This window comes from Trachemys scripta, chromosome 6 (assembly GCF_013100865.1).
Source record: "Trachemys scripta elegans isolate TJP31775 chromosome 6, CAS_Tse_1.0, whole genome shotgun sequence".
Taxonomy (NCBI): Eukaryota; Metazoa; Chordata; order Testudines; family Emydidae; genus Trachemys; species Trachemys scripta.
This window is the reverse complement of record NC_048303.1, coordinates 124,233,275-124,251,873: the sequence shown is the minus strand read 5'-3', so window position 1 is coordinate 124,251,873 and position 18,599 is coordinate 124,233,275. Positions and strand designations below refer to the sequence as shown.

General features: G+C 44.4%; 2 protein-coding genes across 5 annotated transcripts in view; one reads left to right on the top strand and one right to left on the bottom strand.

The window, feature by feature from the left end:
• HOOK3 (hook microtubule tethering protein 3) overlaps positions 1-18,229 on the bottom strand; it is a 105,388-nt gene extending 87,159 nt beyond the window's left edge. Inside the window, exons 1-2 of the mRNA XM_034773121.1 lie at positions 18,072-18,229; positions 298-383 (exon numbers count right to left, since the gene is read on the bottom strand). Of these exons, the coding sequence (XP_034629012.1) occupies positions 298-383; positions 18,072-18,128 (143 nt within the window). The 5' untranslated portion in view covers positions 18,129-18,229. The remainder of the gene's footprint in view (positions 1-297; positions 384-18,071) is intronic.
• Positions 18,057-18,599, top strand: part of RNF170 (ring finger protein 170) — a 55,326-nt gene continuing 54,783 nt past the window's right edge. For 2 of the 4 annotated variants that reach the window (XR_004646059.1, XM_034773114.1), the window contains exon 1: positions 18,304-18,371. The gene's annotated coding sequence lies outside the window, so the exon portion shown is untranslated. Of the gene's footprint in view, positions 18,076-18,303; positions 18,372-18,599 lie in introns of those variants that run through there. The other 2 variants (XM_034773116.1, XM_034773117.1) reach the window with 2 other exon arrangements.

Genomic DNA, 18,599 nt, shown 5'->3' with positions numbered 1-18,599 from the left:
TTAAGTTTAACCATCTTATTTCTCAATAAAGTTGAAACTTCGTACACAAACTCTTTGACCAGGTACTTCTTTTGCCTTAAATGAGCTGTACTTTTCACATGTTTTTCTCCATTTTCAAATAACTGTTAGTTATGCTTTAGGTGAAAACACAAACTAAGTTTAGCAGGCTGAGTCCTTCCTGGATACTGGACAACTTTTAAGATGAAAACATACTTACATTTAGATAATTGGGCACATTTACAAATGATCTATTCTGCATGCAAAAAATCCACAAACCATTGAACAATTTGTTCTTACATCTTTTGAAGCACCTGGGCCATCACAACCCCATTCGTTAAATCTTCCACAGTCTGGCATGGTGCTTCAACATTAAATGTCTGGATCTGAAGGGGGAAAAAAAAACATTTTTTTATTAGCCTGCCTTAACTATCTCTTACTAACACATTAAAGAGTTTTCAAAAGTAACACAATGGTATTGTTACTACCAAACAGCAGCAAATGGCAGAGAGAAAAACTAAACAAAACACAAAGGTGCACAAGTTTAATTCTATCAGGGGAGAAATACTGCAAGTGCTAGATTTCATTTAGTGAACCACAACACTGAGGTTTGTCTTGTTGTAGAGCCATGGACACAGCTTCACAGATATGGTTGCAACCAAAATTCTATTACAAGCTCTGACCAGGATATTCAAAACATGAGTTACCAGAGTTACATTCCTAAGGGAGGGATATTCAAAAGCATCTAATAACTCAGGAACACAAATCCCACTGAATGTTAGTGGAACTTGTGCTTTTAAATCACTCAAGCACCATCCTAAATCCCTATTTAGGCACATACGTAAGACCCCTGATTATTAAAAATGCTGATCACCTAGACCGTCCACCGTCCCATGGTTATATAATTATATACACACACACGCGTGCACTCTGAACAATTAACTCCTCCCTAGTGTGCGATGAGAGTGAAATCATGCTAGTACTAGCTGGTTTGTACTGGCCAGTGTTAGTTTGCTATTAGTTGTAAGGCGTTCAATTACTACAATAGATGTGGCAAAAAGAACTAGACAGAGAAAAGTCTCTGGTATAAATATAGAGGTTAAGATGCAAGATGTTGGTCTCTGACTTAGAACTGAAGGATGGAATGTGGCTGATTCCATAGTGCCATATGTGGGGGTGAGTGGTGGTTTCCAGTCCATAACAGAAATATACCCCTGAGGTAGGGTGGATGGGTGACAGTCATTTTGGTCAACATGCTGTGCCTAGAGACACATACTGGGTTAGGGTTTCATTTTGGAATGTGCAGTATAATAATATACATTTGAATATTTGTGTAAGAGATTGCAAGAACTTCAGGATCAAAGGAGACTTCCCTGGAACTATGTGCTGAGCTTGCCCCGACACAGCAGTACCAGACGACGAGAGATCTCCTTCACTATGGAAAAGCGAGCAGCCATAACACTGCAGAAGTTGACTAACCTAGTTTTCTACTGTCCAGATGGAAACCCAGTTGGGAAGTCCATTGTGAATGCTGTTGTGCTGGGGGTTTGCACTGTAAAAAATACTGTGTGTGTTACAGGGACAAGTAATCAAGACTGCTAACATGCCAGAGACCAAATAATTTAAGTGGCTGGGCTCCCCAAACTGACAGAGCCATTAATGGAATCCGCATGCCCATTCCGTGTCTGAGCACAAGCAGCCGAGAAATACATAACAGGAAGGAAACTGTTTCCATGATGATGCAGTCCATAGTGTATCTCCCTGGGAAGCCCTGGTCATGGCCATACAGTAGCCTGGAAAAGTGCGTGAAGCCAGGACTTGAAACAAACCACACACGCCCACCACCAAACTCTGGACTTCTCAAAAACAGGAAAAGTGAAAAACTATTCCCACTGAACAATATTGACATTATGGGTGTTTCCATCCCAACTGTGCTCCCAGGTGATCCTGTCTACCCAGTACTGCCGTGGCTCATTAAAACTTCCCCAACTACATAAACAAAGGTAGAAGATTCCACTACACACTGAGCCAATGCAGGATGGTGGTGAAGTGTGCTTCTGGGATACTGAAAGCAAGACATAGATTATCTGTTGACTGTTCCATGACTAATATTACCATGATCATATCTGCTTGTTGCATTTTACATAACATAAGCAAAAACAAAGGAAAGGTGGTCAGTAAAGACTAGAGTGGCTCAGACAGCCTGCCCTCTACTTTTTCACAGCTAGAAAATCATGTAGATGCAGCTGAAGGATGACACTACTACTTCTGGTGAGCACGCGCTACAGATCTGAAACAGAGGGCACCAAGGACTAATGCTTTGTTTCTTTTTATGACTACTTGAAAATATCTTTTTTTATACAGTGAAGAATGAAGGACTAGATAGCACAACACTGTTGTTAACCTAGCACTTTTATGCTATGTACATTTTTTATTGATTTGTTATAATGGAGACAGTAGCACCTTATATTAAGTATTAACAACATTAAAAAACAATGCCTTTTTTCCAAAAACAAAACTGTGTTTTAATAAGGGAGACCAGCTGCAGAAACAATCTTCTTTCCCTGTGTCAAAAATAGGGGTTGAATGTCTGGAGAACGGCTGGGAGAGAGCCAAAGAGGTAGGTCCCAATCCAAAAAGTTGTATTCTCTGCTTTCGGGAGGGCGTGGTATCGGGCAGCACATGGCAGTGCAGGAGCAGACGCTAGTTGTGGGGACAGAGCAGCAGGCAGTTTCTTGTGTGTCTTTAATAGTCATTCGATAATGGCTGCTGAAACTCTGCCTCTCTGTGCATTCTGCTGTCTATATTTTTGCATGAGTTCTGTCCTCCTGCTGGAACTGTTCCTGCCTTCCCGGTGTGTTCAGGGCTGCCTCGTCTTTCACTCCTCGAAGTGGTAAATTCATACTACTTCTCTGTTCACATTCCTTTGCGCTTTGATGAATTGGTCCTTTCAACTTTTCAACTGTGCCACCAACATGGAGTCTTGACAATATGCACAGCTGGACAGCAAGCCCTGACAGAGAAAACAAGATATGATCGAATTAACACCCACCGCAATCCCTCACACGTCCCATGAAATGTCAACAAATGAGACAAAAGAAACTTCCTCTTCTCTTTTTTAAATTCCAATAACTAATCCAGAGCCATTCAACACAGAATGTTAAGGACATATGTTCCCAATTCTCACACAACACTTAAAACTATGGAGAGGTGTGGTACTATTTTAGATCAGGGGAAGGGAGATATGTAGTATATAATGTCAAAATAGTATAAAAAAAGTTACTTATTATGGAAAAGTAGGATCTTGGAAAATGAGGGTTTTTGGTTTTTTGCAGATGATATCCAATGAGAAGCTCCATAACTGGTGAGGCTTGGTTAGCTACCTTGGAGATACGCATTAAAAAAAAAAAATCTTTATATTAACTTTGGAGAAGTTGCCATAAACAGTTCATTAGAAAGACAAACGCTAATGTGATTGCAGATTGCCAAGTTGTGCATGCTGTATAGAAATGGCTGGATGCCATATGGGCCAGTCAATACAATGTAAGGTAAATGCTTTGGCAAGCGTCCGCTAATTAACTTATTACAGCAACTTACAGGTCCAGCTGTTTTTATTTTTCCATTGGTGTTTTATGTGACATTTAAAAAAAAAATCCCCATTTTTGTATGTGGCTACATGGTATAGCACAGCCAGCTGCCGTAAGTGCCAAGTCAAGCACTTCCTCTCTTACCATAATTGGCAGGTCATGAAGCTGAAAAGGGTACCACAAGTGAGAGGAATGGAAGGGTGGCTCCAAGAAAGACCAGTTATGGGGGAATAACTGTTTTGAGTGGGCTGCTGTGGGGCTGTTACTTGTACTATGGCAGAGAGGATGAAGGGGGGAGTGGCTGAGGGAGTGGGGATTGGCAGAGCAGGGAGAAGGTAAGGTGGACACTTCCATCTTCACATAAGACTATATCTGCCCATTCACAAATATTAAGGATGCATTCATAAGAAGCCAGAAAAATTTCTCTCAGCCCCAGAATCTGAAAAAAAATCAGTCCCCATCAGTACTTTATACAATAGTAAGCTGCATACCTGATAAAGCTTTGCTCATCTCCAGATTCCACTTCCTCATGCGGAACCAGCTCAGTCATCTCAGGATCTGGGCCTCCATCCTACAAATGGATCTTGTGATCTGGGCAACTCCTGGTCAGGCTCCCTCACCCTCGTTCCTCCTATTTGGTAATGGTGTTCTTGTCTCCCCTGAATAATCATGCTACAAAGTATTTTTTCATTATGTTTGGGAGCATCTCAGGCTGAGCAGAGGAGTGAGTCTTCAGGCTCCTCGCCAGACAGTTGTATAAATGAAAAACTCTATGCCAGGACTTGAGTCTTCTGATGTCATCATTAACTTCAGGCTGTACTTTAGATTTTTGATTTTATCCCAGCATGGCTTATAAGCCCAGGTTATACCAAGCATGCAGATGACTGGTTCTATGTATGTAAGAGCATTTAACACCACTGGCCAGCTGCTTCTGGATTTTCTCATCCCATAAGATGATTTGGGCCCAAATATCTGAGCCAGGCAGTAACACAGTCAATAAAGGTTCTCCTTTAAGACATCCTGGTAACACTTGCAATGTTCACAATCAAAGAAGCTTGCAATTGTGAAAGAAGTTGTTTGCAATGCAAGCTGTCTGCACTGAGCTCTATGGTTTGTGTCATGCTATTATACAGGTAGATGGCTTCTAGTCAAGCAGACTCCTGTGTAGTAGGGTGCACAAAGTAGACCAGACAAACAACCTCAGTACTGACTGGAGCACGGTGGGACTTGGGTGGAAGGACAATATGAATTAGTTTACTACTACACTGGCTCCATACTGCCACTAAATTGCTGCAGCTTGAACCAATATGTAGACCTGCAGAACACAAGTCCAATCCAAATGATATTTGGAATACATTTAACTGTATGGAGAATGTGTATGTAAGATGCTTGACAAGTGTGCGGGGAGATCACAAATGTTTCTTAGAATATTAAATTTCTCTAGTGCAGACAAGGCCCTTAAAGAGACAGAAAACCAAAACAACATGCAAGCAGAGTGATCAAGGCATGCATCTTATTAGTTCAACTTTTCTCCTTTTTAATAATTAGCTTATAAATGTCCAATGCCTGTTCTAATATTCCAATTCTAAACTTTTCCCTATTATATTATTTGCCTTTGCCTACTCCTTTTTGTTTTTTGACCATTCTCTATTTATTATTTTTCATAAAGTTTCAATTAATTCTTCTGGAGTGTTGCCTGTGCATATTCACATGCAGCCACACATCAACCCCCTTCTCCAAGTGCCAGCGAGCTTCAGGATCTTTCTAGAAAAGGAGTGCCTATTAGGACCATGTAAGTGCCTTCTCATGGCACCAAATGTTCAGATCAGAGGTTTTCAGTGAACCACCTGAGTTTCTTCTGCTGAACCTTAAGATCCTTAAAGTGACAACTCTGGGCAAGAAGAGATGATCAGGCTATGTGAAAATACGGAGTAAACATTCCTGAAGAACTAGTTACTACTAGGTAATCTCTCTCTCCTTCTACAAGGCAGCCTGCTTCTGTATACTCTCAGTTATGGAAGTCCAGTTAACAGGACAACCCCAACAAAGGTGAGCTGAGACATTTTAATTAAACAAGGATTATAGAACAGTTCTCCAAAGCAAATATCAGATCTAGATGATAAACCAAGAGAGCAGTGTTCAGTAAACCTTTGAATAGAACCCCAGCTAGGCAGACCTGTAGATTGTAATGTTTCCATCACAACAGAGAACCCACTGGAAAACTGAGTAACCCTGCAATGTGGGCCCCAAGATCTCAAGGGCTTACATGACAGATAAAGCATACATGCCAGTGCATAATCTAGACAGTCATTCAGCATTCCCCGTATACTGATCCACTAAGGCTACAAAATGACAGGTTTCAGAGTAACAGCCGTGTTAGTCTGTATCCGCAAAAAGAACAGGAGTACTTGTGGCACCTTAGAGACTAACAAATTTATTAGAGCATAAGCTTTCGTGGACTACAGCCCACTTCTTCGGATGCATATAGAAAGGGACATATATTGAGGAGATATATATACACACATACAGATACACACATAAACAGAGCATACCTGTTTATGCTCTCTGTATGTGTGTATATATATCTCCTCAATATATGTCCCATTCTATATGCATCCGAAGAAGTGGGCTGTAGTCCACGAAAGCTTATGCTCTAATAAATTTGTTAGTCTCTAAGGTGCCACAAGTACTCCTGTTCTTTTTAAGGCTACAAAAAAATCTAGGCAATTTCCAAAATACCTTTGTCTTCTCTACACAGGACAAAACTTGATGCACTTAACTTCTAGGACACGGAATGTAGGGTTTGGTTAAAAAAAACCCTAAGAGACTAATGCCTGTGTTCAGGTAGAATTCAAGCATTATTTTAAAGAAAAAAAAATGGATGAGCTTGCCTGACAGCTCTGTCGTTAGGGAATGCAGTAATGGAAGGATCAATCATTAAAGGCTGCAATGCACTCATTCCTCTCTTGCAGATGTAACTGTGATGAAAATGCTGCCTTTAGTGATAGGTGAAATAAAGAGCACCCTTCCAAAGGTTCAGAAGGTGAATTTGAGATGTCGCATCAGTGAAGTTGTCTGCCCAGTATAAGGACAACCACCAATCCTTCAAAGAAGCCCATGACACTAAGAAGGCTTTTCAGTTTCAACTAGAAGCTAGTATTCAAAAATAGCAGACAGATGTATTTTGATCAATGACAAGGACAGGATGAGAAACTTAAGTATAATAAATACTCGAAAATCGACGACATGGGTGCAAGGGTATAGGGTCAGGTTATTAGATGCCTATACTGAAACCCTTGTCCATTTCCATTTCGGGAAGTTACATTGCAGGGTGAACAGCTTCTTGAATTGCAGCAAGATGCTGCTTCATGCTTCACCAGAAGTAGTCAAAGTCCCATGAGTCAAACAATGAAGTAAAGTGTCTCTGGGTTTGGATGCAGAAGGAAATGTGTTCTTGGGATATCCATGTAACAGTACTGCCTGATCCAAGCTGGAGTGATCAGGATGATCCTTGACCCTAGACTTGTTCTATTTTCCTGATCAGCAGAAGCAATGGAATCAGTGGGAAAGCATAGTCTCTGCTCCAATCCAACAGGACCACATCTTACTGAGTTTCTGTCCACTCTTGTCCTGAAATAAAACTGTGGACTGTTTCTATTGCTAGTCGTGACACAAAGATCTAGGAAATGATAACTCCACCTCCTGAACAACAGCTCTACCATCAACTGTTTCAGAGACCACTTCCTCTGGTCTTTGCTTCTATGATTTTTCTTATCTGACAACACATTTTCTTTGCCAACCAGCTGGAGGTACATCATGTAAATTCGATGAGCCAGATACTAGTCACAGAGACAAGCACCTTCCTGCTTGTTAAAGTAGAACTTTGTTGTCTTGTCTTGCACATGCAGCCATGGAGACAAAAGAGTGAAAAGTCCATCTGATATATGGAATCTACTTTTCCACATCTTCCAGTCACCATGAAGGTCAAGCAAATTTTCCTGGTATAGACACACATGTATACACTGATGCCTGAAGTACGCTATTATCTAACCCAGCAGTTCTCAAACTGTGGGTCGGGACCCCAAATGGGGTCGCCAGGGCTGGCTTAGACTTGCTGGGGCCCAGGGCGGAAGCCAAAGGCCCACCGCCTAGGACTGAAGCCCGAGGACTTCAGCCCTGGGCAGCGGGGCTCAGGTTACAGCACACACCCACCCACCCCCGGGGCTGATGCCCTTGAACTTCGGCTTTGCCCCCCTCCACCCGGGGTGGTGGGGCTCGGGCAGGCTCAGGCTTCTGTCCCTGCTCCCGGGGTCGTGTAGTAATTTTTGTTGTCAGGTGGTGCAATGAAGCTTGAGAACCCCTGATCTAACCAGATATTTAATGAACACCACTCTATAGAAGCCAGATCCAAGAATGCTATATTGGTCACAACTGTTTCTATACAAAAGCATAATTACTTTCAGGCCAGTTTGAAAGCTACATGAAAATATGTATCTTCTATGTTGAGAGCCCCAAACCAGTCTTACGGGGATATAGGTAGGAATAACAGAAGGACAGGGATAATAGGTAAAATCAGCATGTAAAATCTGAACTCTAATGTAACCGTTTAACTTTCTCAAGTCCATGATGAAATGAAGGCAATTTTTGGAATTTTGTTTTTTTTAAATGAGAACATAAGAATGGCTATTCTGGGTCAGACCAATGGTCCATGTAGCCTGTCTTCCAACAGTAGCCAGTGCCAGATGCTTCAGGGAGAATGAACAGAAATGACCATCATTAAGAAATCCATCCCATCGTCTGCTCCCAGCTGTTGGCAATCATAGGCTAGGGAGACCCAATCGTGGCTCATCTTGGCTAATAGCCATGGATAGACCTATCCTCCATGAACTTATCTAATTGTTTTTTGAACCAAGTTATACTTTTGGATTTCACAACATCCCCTGGCAACAAGTTCCACAGGTGAACTGTACATTGTGTGAAGTAGTATTTCCTTTGGTTTGTTTTAAACATGCTGCCTATTAATTTCATTGAGTGGCCCCTGGTTTTTGTGTTACGGGAAGGAGTAAACAACCTTTATTCACTTTCTCCACACCATTCATGATTTTATAGACCCCCAACATATCCCCCCCTTAGTCATCTCTTCTCCAAGATGAACAGTCCCAATCTTTTAAATCTCTCCTCAGAACTGCACACAGTATTCAAGGTGTGGGTGTACCATGGATTTATACAGTGGCATTATTATATTTACTGTATATATTTACTACCTCTCTCTTTCCTAATGGTTCCTAACATTGTTAGCTTTTTTACCTGCTGCTGCACGTTGACTGGATGTTTTCAGAGAACCATTCACAATAACTCGTTCTTGAGTTATAACAGCTAATTTAGATCCCATCATTTTGTCCGTATAATTGGAATTATGTTTTCTAATGTGCATTACTTTGCATTAATCAACATTGAATTTCATCTGCCATTTTGTTGCCCAGTCACTCAGTTTTGTGAGATCCATTTGTAACTCTTGGCAGTCTACTTTGGGCTTAAATATCTTGAATAGTTTTATATCCTCACTGTTTATCCCTTTTTCCAGATCGTGTATGAATATTCTGAACAGCACTGGTCTCAGTACAGATCCCCAGAGGACCCTGCTATTCACTTCTCCCCACGGACCTTGTCAAAGGCTTTCTGAAAGTCCAAGTACACTATATCCACTATATCACCCTTGTTCACGTTTGTTAAACCCCTCAAAAATGGCTATGGGGGGCATAATTTCCCTTTACAAAACTGCTGTTAACTCTTCCCTAATAAATCGTGATCATCTAGGTGTCTGATCATTCTGTTCTTTACTATAATTTAAACCAATTTGCCTGGTACCGAAGTTAGGCTTATTAGCCTGCAACTGCCAGGATTGTCTTTGGAGCCTTTTTAAAAAAATTGGTGTCACATTAGGTATCCTCCAGTGTTCTGGTACATGTATGCTGAACACAAGGAAATTCAATGCCCTGAAACATCAGGACTCTGTCTGCTGTGCTATGAGTGAGATAGGAAATGGCTCACTGAGAAACCAGTGGCTGATTCTTCTGCCTTTACAGTTTATCATGAGTAAAAGAAAGATAGAGAACACTAAGTCGCCCATGCACAGTGGGAGCATGAATATCTTTGTACTTAAAATGGAGGTAAGCCCCAATGCCCCATATGTTTGCAAGTCATGACAATGACAAATGAATATCACTTGAAAAATCACCACAGCACCAATCACAAAGCAAATAATGAAATACATACAGGGATAAGCCACTGTGGCTTATCTAAAAGGCAAAGTTTTAAAGCAGCAGAGTTGTTTTGCTAGAGTTACCCCAGTACAAACTTTGGGTGTTACTGCATCATATCTTGCCACTCTTGAGATGGCATGGGCTAGAAAGCCACTGCATGAGAGCGAAAGAGTGAAAGAATGTGCAGTGCAAATGGGAAAGGCGTTTGGTGATGACAAAATGGCAAAAAAAATTCAGAACAGTATTGCTATGTACAGTTTCATGAAGAGTTTCACATACCCATGAACACGTAGAAGGAAAGTTAAAGAAAATCATGCCTGATTGTTTCTTCTTTGGCATTAGACGACAGTACAGCTGTGTCAAATGTAAGTCAGCTATGATATACATATGGACAACTGATAGTAATTTTAACATGCATGTCATGAAGAACTCATGAAATTAGCCTCATTACACAAAATAACAAAGGGTCCAGATATTTTTGGTGTGCTTCAGGAAGCTGTTGCAGGTTTTGGAGATTGTAAAAAGTTGTTGGTTGTTGTAACAGATGGAGCACCTGCTATGCATGGCTCAAGGGCTGGGTTTCCAGGTTTATTGAAGCACTGCCCAACTCTGCCCTGCATTATTCATCAAGAGTCGCTGTGTGGAAAATCGCTGTATTTTAATCACATCATAAATGTGGTCATGAAAGTTACAAACATGATACGAGGTGCAAACAGATCACTCAGCCATCACTAATTAGTAGCTTTTCTTGATGAAGTGGATGCATAGGAGGACAATTTGGAGCTATACGGAGAAGTGTGATGGATAAGCCATGGAAAATGCCTAGTGAGATTCTTTCCAACAAAAAACACAGGAGTGTCACCTTTCTGAAAGGCAGAGTTCTGATACTACGAAGTTTCAGGAAAAACTGGAAGATTCAGTTTTTCTGTGCTATACAGCATTTTTGAGAGACATAACCTGAATTGTTTGAATCTGCAACTGCAAGACATCGACTAGACTGCATCAGACCTCGTTGCTCACATGGATGGGTTCTGAAGCAAGCTCGCACTTATTAACACTCACCCGTTACATTTGAATTTGCCCACTTTACAACATGTGATGCACATACATCAGAACTGCAAGAGTGCGAATCAGAGTTTAGCAGGAACAATACTAACAGTGAAATGCTGTTGCTCAATTTCAATGAACATTTTAAGCATTCTGAAAGTTTTCAACCTCATCTGATGCTTTTTAATGATCCACTTGCAGCTGTTGTCAATGACCAGCCTTCTGAACTGCAACCGTACGAACTGCAAAACCTTTCTTTTTGCAGAGAAGAATAGAAGGGACACTCAGTTTTGGAAACTGCTTACTGAGTCCCATTTCCCAAACCTGAGAAAGTAGGTGTTGAAATTGTGCTCTCTCTTTGGGATTTGTGAAAGTGACTTCTCCAGACTGATTCATATGAAATCAAAGGAAAGTAACCAAATGACAAATGAAACACTCTTCCATCTTATGCAGCTTGGATGCAATAAAATTGATACACATATGCACCTCAGTGTGCATACAGGCTCACTCTAAGTTTCGCACTGACTGACAAGATACTGTCACAATGATTAGCAGCAGAGAAAAAAATGTTAAGATGGGTTTTTTTGTTATTTTTATTTACTAAACCCTGGCTCTTCTGCACAGTGAATGAAAGGTTAGTGAAAAATGTGTTTAAACTGTCGTAGGGTTTTATTGTTTATTTTCTAATTATTGTATAAAGGTTGTGCTATATGAGACTTTTATATTTAAGACCACTTCAGTTTTATATTGGTAATACACCATTAACTGTATGCTAACATGCTGTAGTGTAGCAAACATTTCTGAGTTATGCAATATGTATCCTCTAAAACAGGGGTGGGCAAACTTTTTGGCCCGAGGGCCACATCTGGATATGGAAATTGTATGGCGGGCCATGAATGCTCACGAAATTGGGGCTGGGGTGCGGGAGGGGGTGAGGGCACTGGCTGGGGATATAGGCTCTAGGGTGGGGCCAGAAATGAGGAATTCAGGGTGTGGGAGAGGGCTCTGGGCTGGGGCAGAGGTTGAGGTGCAGGGAGAACTCCGGCTGGGGGTGTGGGCTCTGGGGTGGAGCTGGGGATAAGGTATTGGGGGTGCAGGAGGTTGCTCCGGGATGGGACGGAGGGGTTCAGAGGGCAGGAGGGGGATCAGGGCTGGGGCAGGGGGTTGGGGTGTGGGAGGGGGTCAGGGGTGCAGGCTCCGGGCGGCGCTTACCTCAAGTAGCTCCCAAAAGCAGCAGCATGTCCCCACTCCAGTTCCTATATGGAGGTGCAGCCAGGTGGCTCTGCACATTGCCCTACCCACCGGCACCGCACCTGCAGCTCCCATTGGCCGCAGTTCCCAGCCAATAGGAGCTGTGGAGGCAGCGTACAGAGCCCCCAGCTGCCCCTATGTGTAGGAGCCAAAGGGGGGATATGCCGCTGCTTCTGGGAGCCGCACGGAGTGGGGCAAATCCCCGATCCCGCTCCCTGACTGGAGCGGGGCAAGCCCTGGACCCTGCTCCCCGGCAGAAGCTCAAGGGCCAGATTAAAATGTCTGGAGGGCCGGATGCGGCCCCTGGGCTGTAGTTTGCCCGCCCCTGCTCTAAAAAAAAAATGTTTTGCTCGGCAAAGGATTTTAGGGGATTTTGTGGCCCTCTACTACCTTAAAGTTACCCATCTCTGCACTACAGAACCAGGATACAGGTATAGGAATAGCTGCTTGGGGCCTGGTTCACGCTATCTGCCTCTTTAGTGACAGCAGACACAGATGCTGGAATCCACCAAATACCTTGACCAGTGTTCAACAAACTTTAACTGACAGTCGAGGTCACTTTTCCTTTTCCCTTAAACTACAATTTATCAGAAGATCAGTCTTTTCTTGGCTGTTGTTGTACCCAGCTCTAAAGAGTCACTCATCCAAACCAGCAACTCCCTGAAAGTTGTTGTCATCAGGAGGTGAGAGATGCAGATTATCAGGAGAAAGAGAAAACACTGCAACTTTGTGGTCAAAGGACTGATTCATATCAGCTATTGGCAAGTCATTGTGGATGCTGGCCAGCAATAACTGAAGTTCCAAAATGGGAGATAACATGGATGGTGGTAGTTGCATCTTAGCCCTGTTACAAGGGGCAGAGGAGTGAGTATAAAGAAGCCGGTTCTCAGCTGGTATGTCTACACTGCAGCTGGAATCATGCCTTCCAGCCCGGGTAGACAGACACGTGGTAGCTCTGCCAGAGCTAGCATGCTAAAAATAGCAGTGTGGATGTTGTGACGTGGATTAGCTGTCGGAGAACAAGACTGCCCAACCCCCTGGATCCGTACTCAGACAGACGGACCGTGCTGCCGCCTGTGCCACAATGTCTACACCAGTAATGTGTCTGTCTACCCAGGATGGAAGGCTCAGTCCCAGCTGTCGTGTAGACATACCATTACAGTCCTCCGATGCCAAGGATGTTGAAAGAGGTCCTTACCAATCTAAGTTAAATGCGGGGAAACATACAGATCAAGTAGGGCTGTATAAAAAGCAAGGAGTTAATGAAGTGCTTGGGAGGGGAAAGCAGTTTCACCAGTCAGCTCTAGCAGCTTTGACCCCCTTCGGAAAGGGAGCCTACAAAAAATTACACAAAGTGGCCTGAACAACTAGCTTCTAGTGGAACCCAAGTGAACAACATGGAGGAACCAAAGTCCCTATCTCTCAGGAGCTGAGCAGATGAACTTCCAAGCTCATCCCATACGGCCCCAAGACTGACCTGGACAGCCCTGAAACTGAGGCTGAATGAAGAAACCCAGGTGTATGGTCTAGATCCATAAAGAAACACTAACATACCTCTCTTTTGAGGAATGGGCACCATGTGGAAGACGGAGGGCATCTGCACTGGGGGAACTACACCATCCACGAAAGAGGAAGAGCCAAACTGGATACTAGGAATTGAGACCATAAAAATGGCCAGAGGCACCCTCAAAATAGAGGAAGGGAGTACAGAGATCTTGGATCTGTAGTAATGCTTACAGAATGTACATATCACAGAAAAGTGTAATGCCACCACTGAGGTTATAAACACGCAACTCCTCTAACCAGTCCTTAAGGTCCTCTCTACCTACTGAAACACTATTTGTATCTGAGCTACACAGCAGAGTGAAGGAAAGACGGTAAAGTATGTCTCTGTCATGACGTCTCCACACAGACTCCACAGAAGACTAACTAGCACTGACCTTTCTGAGGACTCCTGCTGCTTAAACAGTGACTGCAGCACTCACTGCCTTCCCAAAACCAGCATCTGCTCTTGATACAATGTTGAGAAAATGGTGATTTATGAAATTGTGCTTTGAAGACGTAGCAGCCTTAAAAATTTCAGATAAGGACACTCTGGACATGTGTTACACTGAGACTGCAACTTACATGGTAGAGAGCACCCCCAGGTGTTGAGTCAAAATTTAATATTATTAATTATATTAATAAATTAAATATTATATTTATTATGGTAATTCCCAGACGCCAACCAAGAATGGGGTCCCATTGCGCTAGGTGCTGTATAAACACAGATGGCTTCTGCCCCAATCTAAATAGAAAGACAGATACAGGATGGGGGAAGGGGTATAATACACAACTCTCAATGAGAACATTTGACAATGCTCTCCAATGGAGATAAACAAGAATTTGAGAACAAGGCCCCAGCTTAGAATAGACCCCTGAAGTCTGATGGCAGGTGAGGCTGTGATAGGGAACCCCACGGGAATTTTCAAAGCAGCAAAATTACAAACAACTTTAAAGATTCCACAACTGAGACCCCTGTTTCTGTGGTAAGTAAAAGGCTCAAGGGATATCTCACTATGAAGCAGAATAGAGACATGGTGGGTTAGTAGTGGGAGGAGCAGTTTTGGGTTGCTTGCATCCACATTAGCAGACTTATCAGTTTAGTTTGAACAGGTTCTCAAATATGCTGAAATCCAAGTCTTCTCCAACTGCTTCTCAGAACACCAGAAAACCAGTTGAAGCACTTGTGTATGAACGTGACATGTTTCACAAGCACTGTAGGAGGTAAAACAAGTTCTTAGAACAGTCAACTTCTCTAGCATAAAACACCTTAGTCTTCTCTAAGAAGTAAATAGCTCTTTTGACAAAGAGGATGAGCAACTTCACCTCCCAAGAATAGCTATGGGGCTTTGGAAAAAAGTCAGGCAATGACAGCAACTGACGCAAAGACTTCTAAAAAATTGTTTCACCAGGGGATCAACAATGGTCTGTTTTGAAAACCCATACACCCTTACACAAAATTCTGTTTTTTAAACAGCTCAACTAAACATATTTTAAAGCCAGTTGGGGCCATAATGTAGGTGAGGTACTCTAAATCCTGAGTCAGTTTCAAAACCCCCTTGATACAAAAATATTAAAACTGATAAACAGCATAGAAAACTGCACATCCAACTAAGAATTACAAATATAAACAAAATGTTGTAACTACCATGCTATTTAACCGCTTTTTGCAAATAGTTCTGCTAACAAAACAAACTTTTTTCCCCCTTTCTTGGTTGTGGGACTGCTCCAGCAGGGATATTTATACACTTGGTCCATGAAACGTTTGGCTTGTGGAATACTGTGTTCTCCCTTGACGTGGCCCCTCATACAATGGGGGTTAAAGGTCCACCTGCATGGTTGGAGTTGTAGGATCTAGGATTATGACTGTGGACTGTTGCTCAAAAACAGTGGTCAACAGCTCAGGTCACTGTTAGCTGGGGAAACCATGATATCAGACAACTTCCTCTTAGGGAAGATGAGAGTCATAGCAAGAGTTCTCACTGGGTTGCTTGTCTCCAAATGCCATTGCTCTTTATAGTTCAATGGCCCTATGCTAGCAGGCATCAATGCTTGAAATGCTCCTCTGTGGCACTGCTGTTTTAGCTCCACCATGCACTATGGTAGCACTGCCAGGGCAGCTGAAGTAGGAGCACAGGGGAGTCCTGAAAGTACAGAAACACTCCGAGACTGGTCTCCATCCTCCACCCCATCGCAGGTCCTCCCTTTTTCATAGCACTGGTCTTCTTAACATGGTTCACACCCCCACACACCACCTTTCTTTCCCCAAGCTCATGCACATACCTGCTTCCCCCCCAACATTCCACTAGCTCCTCCTGAATCCCTGCACCCCCTCAGGTCCCCCCAACCACAGAAAACAGCACTGTAGAGAGCCAAAGGGAGAAAAAATGGCCATGTGCACTAGCAGAGATGTGAAGAGGTCAATGAAGAAAGATTCCCTAGGCTATCCAATCCAGATTCCTGTCAAGTGTATACCCCCGGTTTTCCAAAAACACAACACTACAGTTAACTGTCCTACACCACAGCCCCTGGCCTCCCCCCACTACCATGCCACTAAATCCCTCTGCTCCCTATATATCCCTGCTTATCCACTTTAACTTCATGGGAGAACTCTTTTCTGCCATTTCCCCACATCCCCAGTAATCCCCTCTCACCTATTTTACCCCCTTGCTGCCCAGTCTGACTCCAGAGTTTCACAACCAACATTTTTAAGAAATGAATAATATCTTCCTTTTCAGCTATGACAGTTTCATATGCTGGAAGTTTACCTTGTAGTTTTGCTTATATATGTGTAAAGAATTAAAATGACAAAATACAAACCAAACAATTAGCCTATAACTCCAGATAACTAAACCAATAAGTCACCTGCAAATTAAAGATCAGATTCACCAGTGCACTCCTGCTACTTTGTGCTGTTCTGGTTATGCAAAGCACCTGTAAACTCATCTTAAATGAGTGCTACCTGCTTTATGAGGCTCCAGACCAACACCACAATCAGAACATACTGGTGAATCAGGTCACAGAAGTTAAAATAAAAATGCAAGTTTAAGGCTGATATTCAACTCACTGGAGATATCACACGGTAGCATGTGTTTTTGAGTTTCTTATTTAGTGTTCAGGCATGACATCTTTAATTTAAAAAAAACAACAACACTATTTCCAGATAAAAATTATGTTTAATTGCAGTTAAGATTGAGAGTATGTACCCGTAACTAAGGGTAAAACACACATTAAAGGAATATCACAGGTTTCAGAGTAGCAGCCGTGATAGTCTGTATCCACACAAAGAACAGTACCTTAGAGACTAACAAATTTATTTGAGCATAAGCTTTCATGAGCTACAGCCCACTTCATCAGATGCATAGAATGGAACACCCAGACAGAAGATATTTATACATACAGAGAACATGAAAAGGTGGAAGTAGCTACACCAAAAACAAGCATTACAAACCCAGGAAATCGAGAAATCCAAACACAGAAATGCATAATTAAAACACCGAAACAACCTTAACTTGAACCTTTTAGTATGTGCTGTGCCAGATTAAATTAAAGTGATTTTTAATTATACTAGGGGGTATTCTTTGTTTTTCCTCATGGTGTCAATACAGGACACAGTTGAGGTTGGTTAGCTCCATTTCCATATGTTGATAGGATTGGATTTCTTAGCACAGACAGTGAAAACAGAGGGGGGGGGGGGAGGTGTTGAGTGTTAGTGTTATATTGGAGGGTGTGAGGTCCTGGCACCAATGTGATGCCCCAGTGGGTGGGGAGGGAGAGCACGCACATCAAAATACATCATGGAGGGGTATGACCAAATGGAGAAGAGACACTTCTGTCTGGACAGTGATGGGGGTGGGGGTGGGGGGAAGAAGTCAGAAGAGAGGACTGGGGGGAGGGGGGAAAATTAAGAGGCAAGGGTAATGTTGGCTCAGAAATACCTTCTAGGCACAACTGGGAAGGAAGAGCTAAGGAAGACACTGAGGCCCCTGGCCAGACAACTAAGAGGAGGCCCAGACACTGGGCCCCCCTCGGGGGGGGGGGGGGGAACCGGGAGGGGAGGCCCGGGCCCGGGCCCCCCCCGGGGGGGGGGGGGAGAATCTGGAGAGGAAGACCGGGCACTGACACGCCACTGGGGCTGGTGGTGGGAATCTGGAGAGGAGGCCCAGACACTGACACCCCACTAAGGGGCATGGGCGAATCTGACGCCCGGACACTAAAACCCCACAGGGATGGAGGGAAGATGAAGGGGAGGCCCGGACACGGAGGCTGCCCCCGGCCCGTGGCGCGGAGCCGGGACACTGGCAGTGCCGGGAGGGCGGTGCCGCAGGCCGCGGGGGCTCGGGGCTCGCCGGGCCGGGCCGGGCCGGGCTCGCCGGGGACTCACCCAGGTGAGCAGACTCTCCCCGAGCTCGGCGCGCTCCAGGCTCTCCACGTTGAACATGTTGCGGGCGGGCGGGCGCAGCAGGGCACGGCCGCCGGACGCCGCTGCCGGGGCCGAGTCGCTGGCGCCGCCGCTTCCCCGGGCCGGGCTGTGGCGCAGACACGTCACCGGGGCCGCCGGGAGCCGCCCGCTCCCCCCGCCGCCGCCGCGCATGCGCCAGGGCGCCTCACGCACACGAGGGGAGAGGGCGGGGGCCGGAGTCCGGCCGCGGGGAGGCCTCGGCTGAGCCAGGAGCGGAGAGAGGTACCGACCCCTGCCCCGGGGCGAGCCCGGCCCCCCTGGCCACACACCGCGCCTCAGGCGCCTGGCGAGCCCGGCCACCCCTCCCCCACCAAACACACCCCCCCCGGGGCGCCTGGCGAGCCCGGCCACCCCTCCCCCACCAAACACACCCCCCCCGGGGCGCCTGGCGAGCCCGGCCACCCCTCCCCCACCAAACACCCCCCCCCGGGGCGCCTGGCGAGCCCGGCC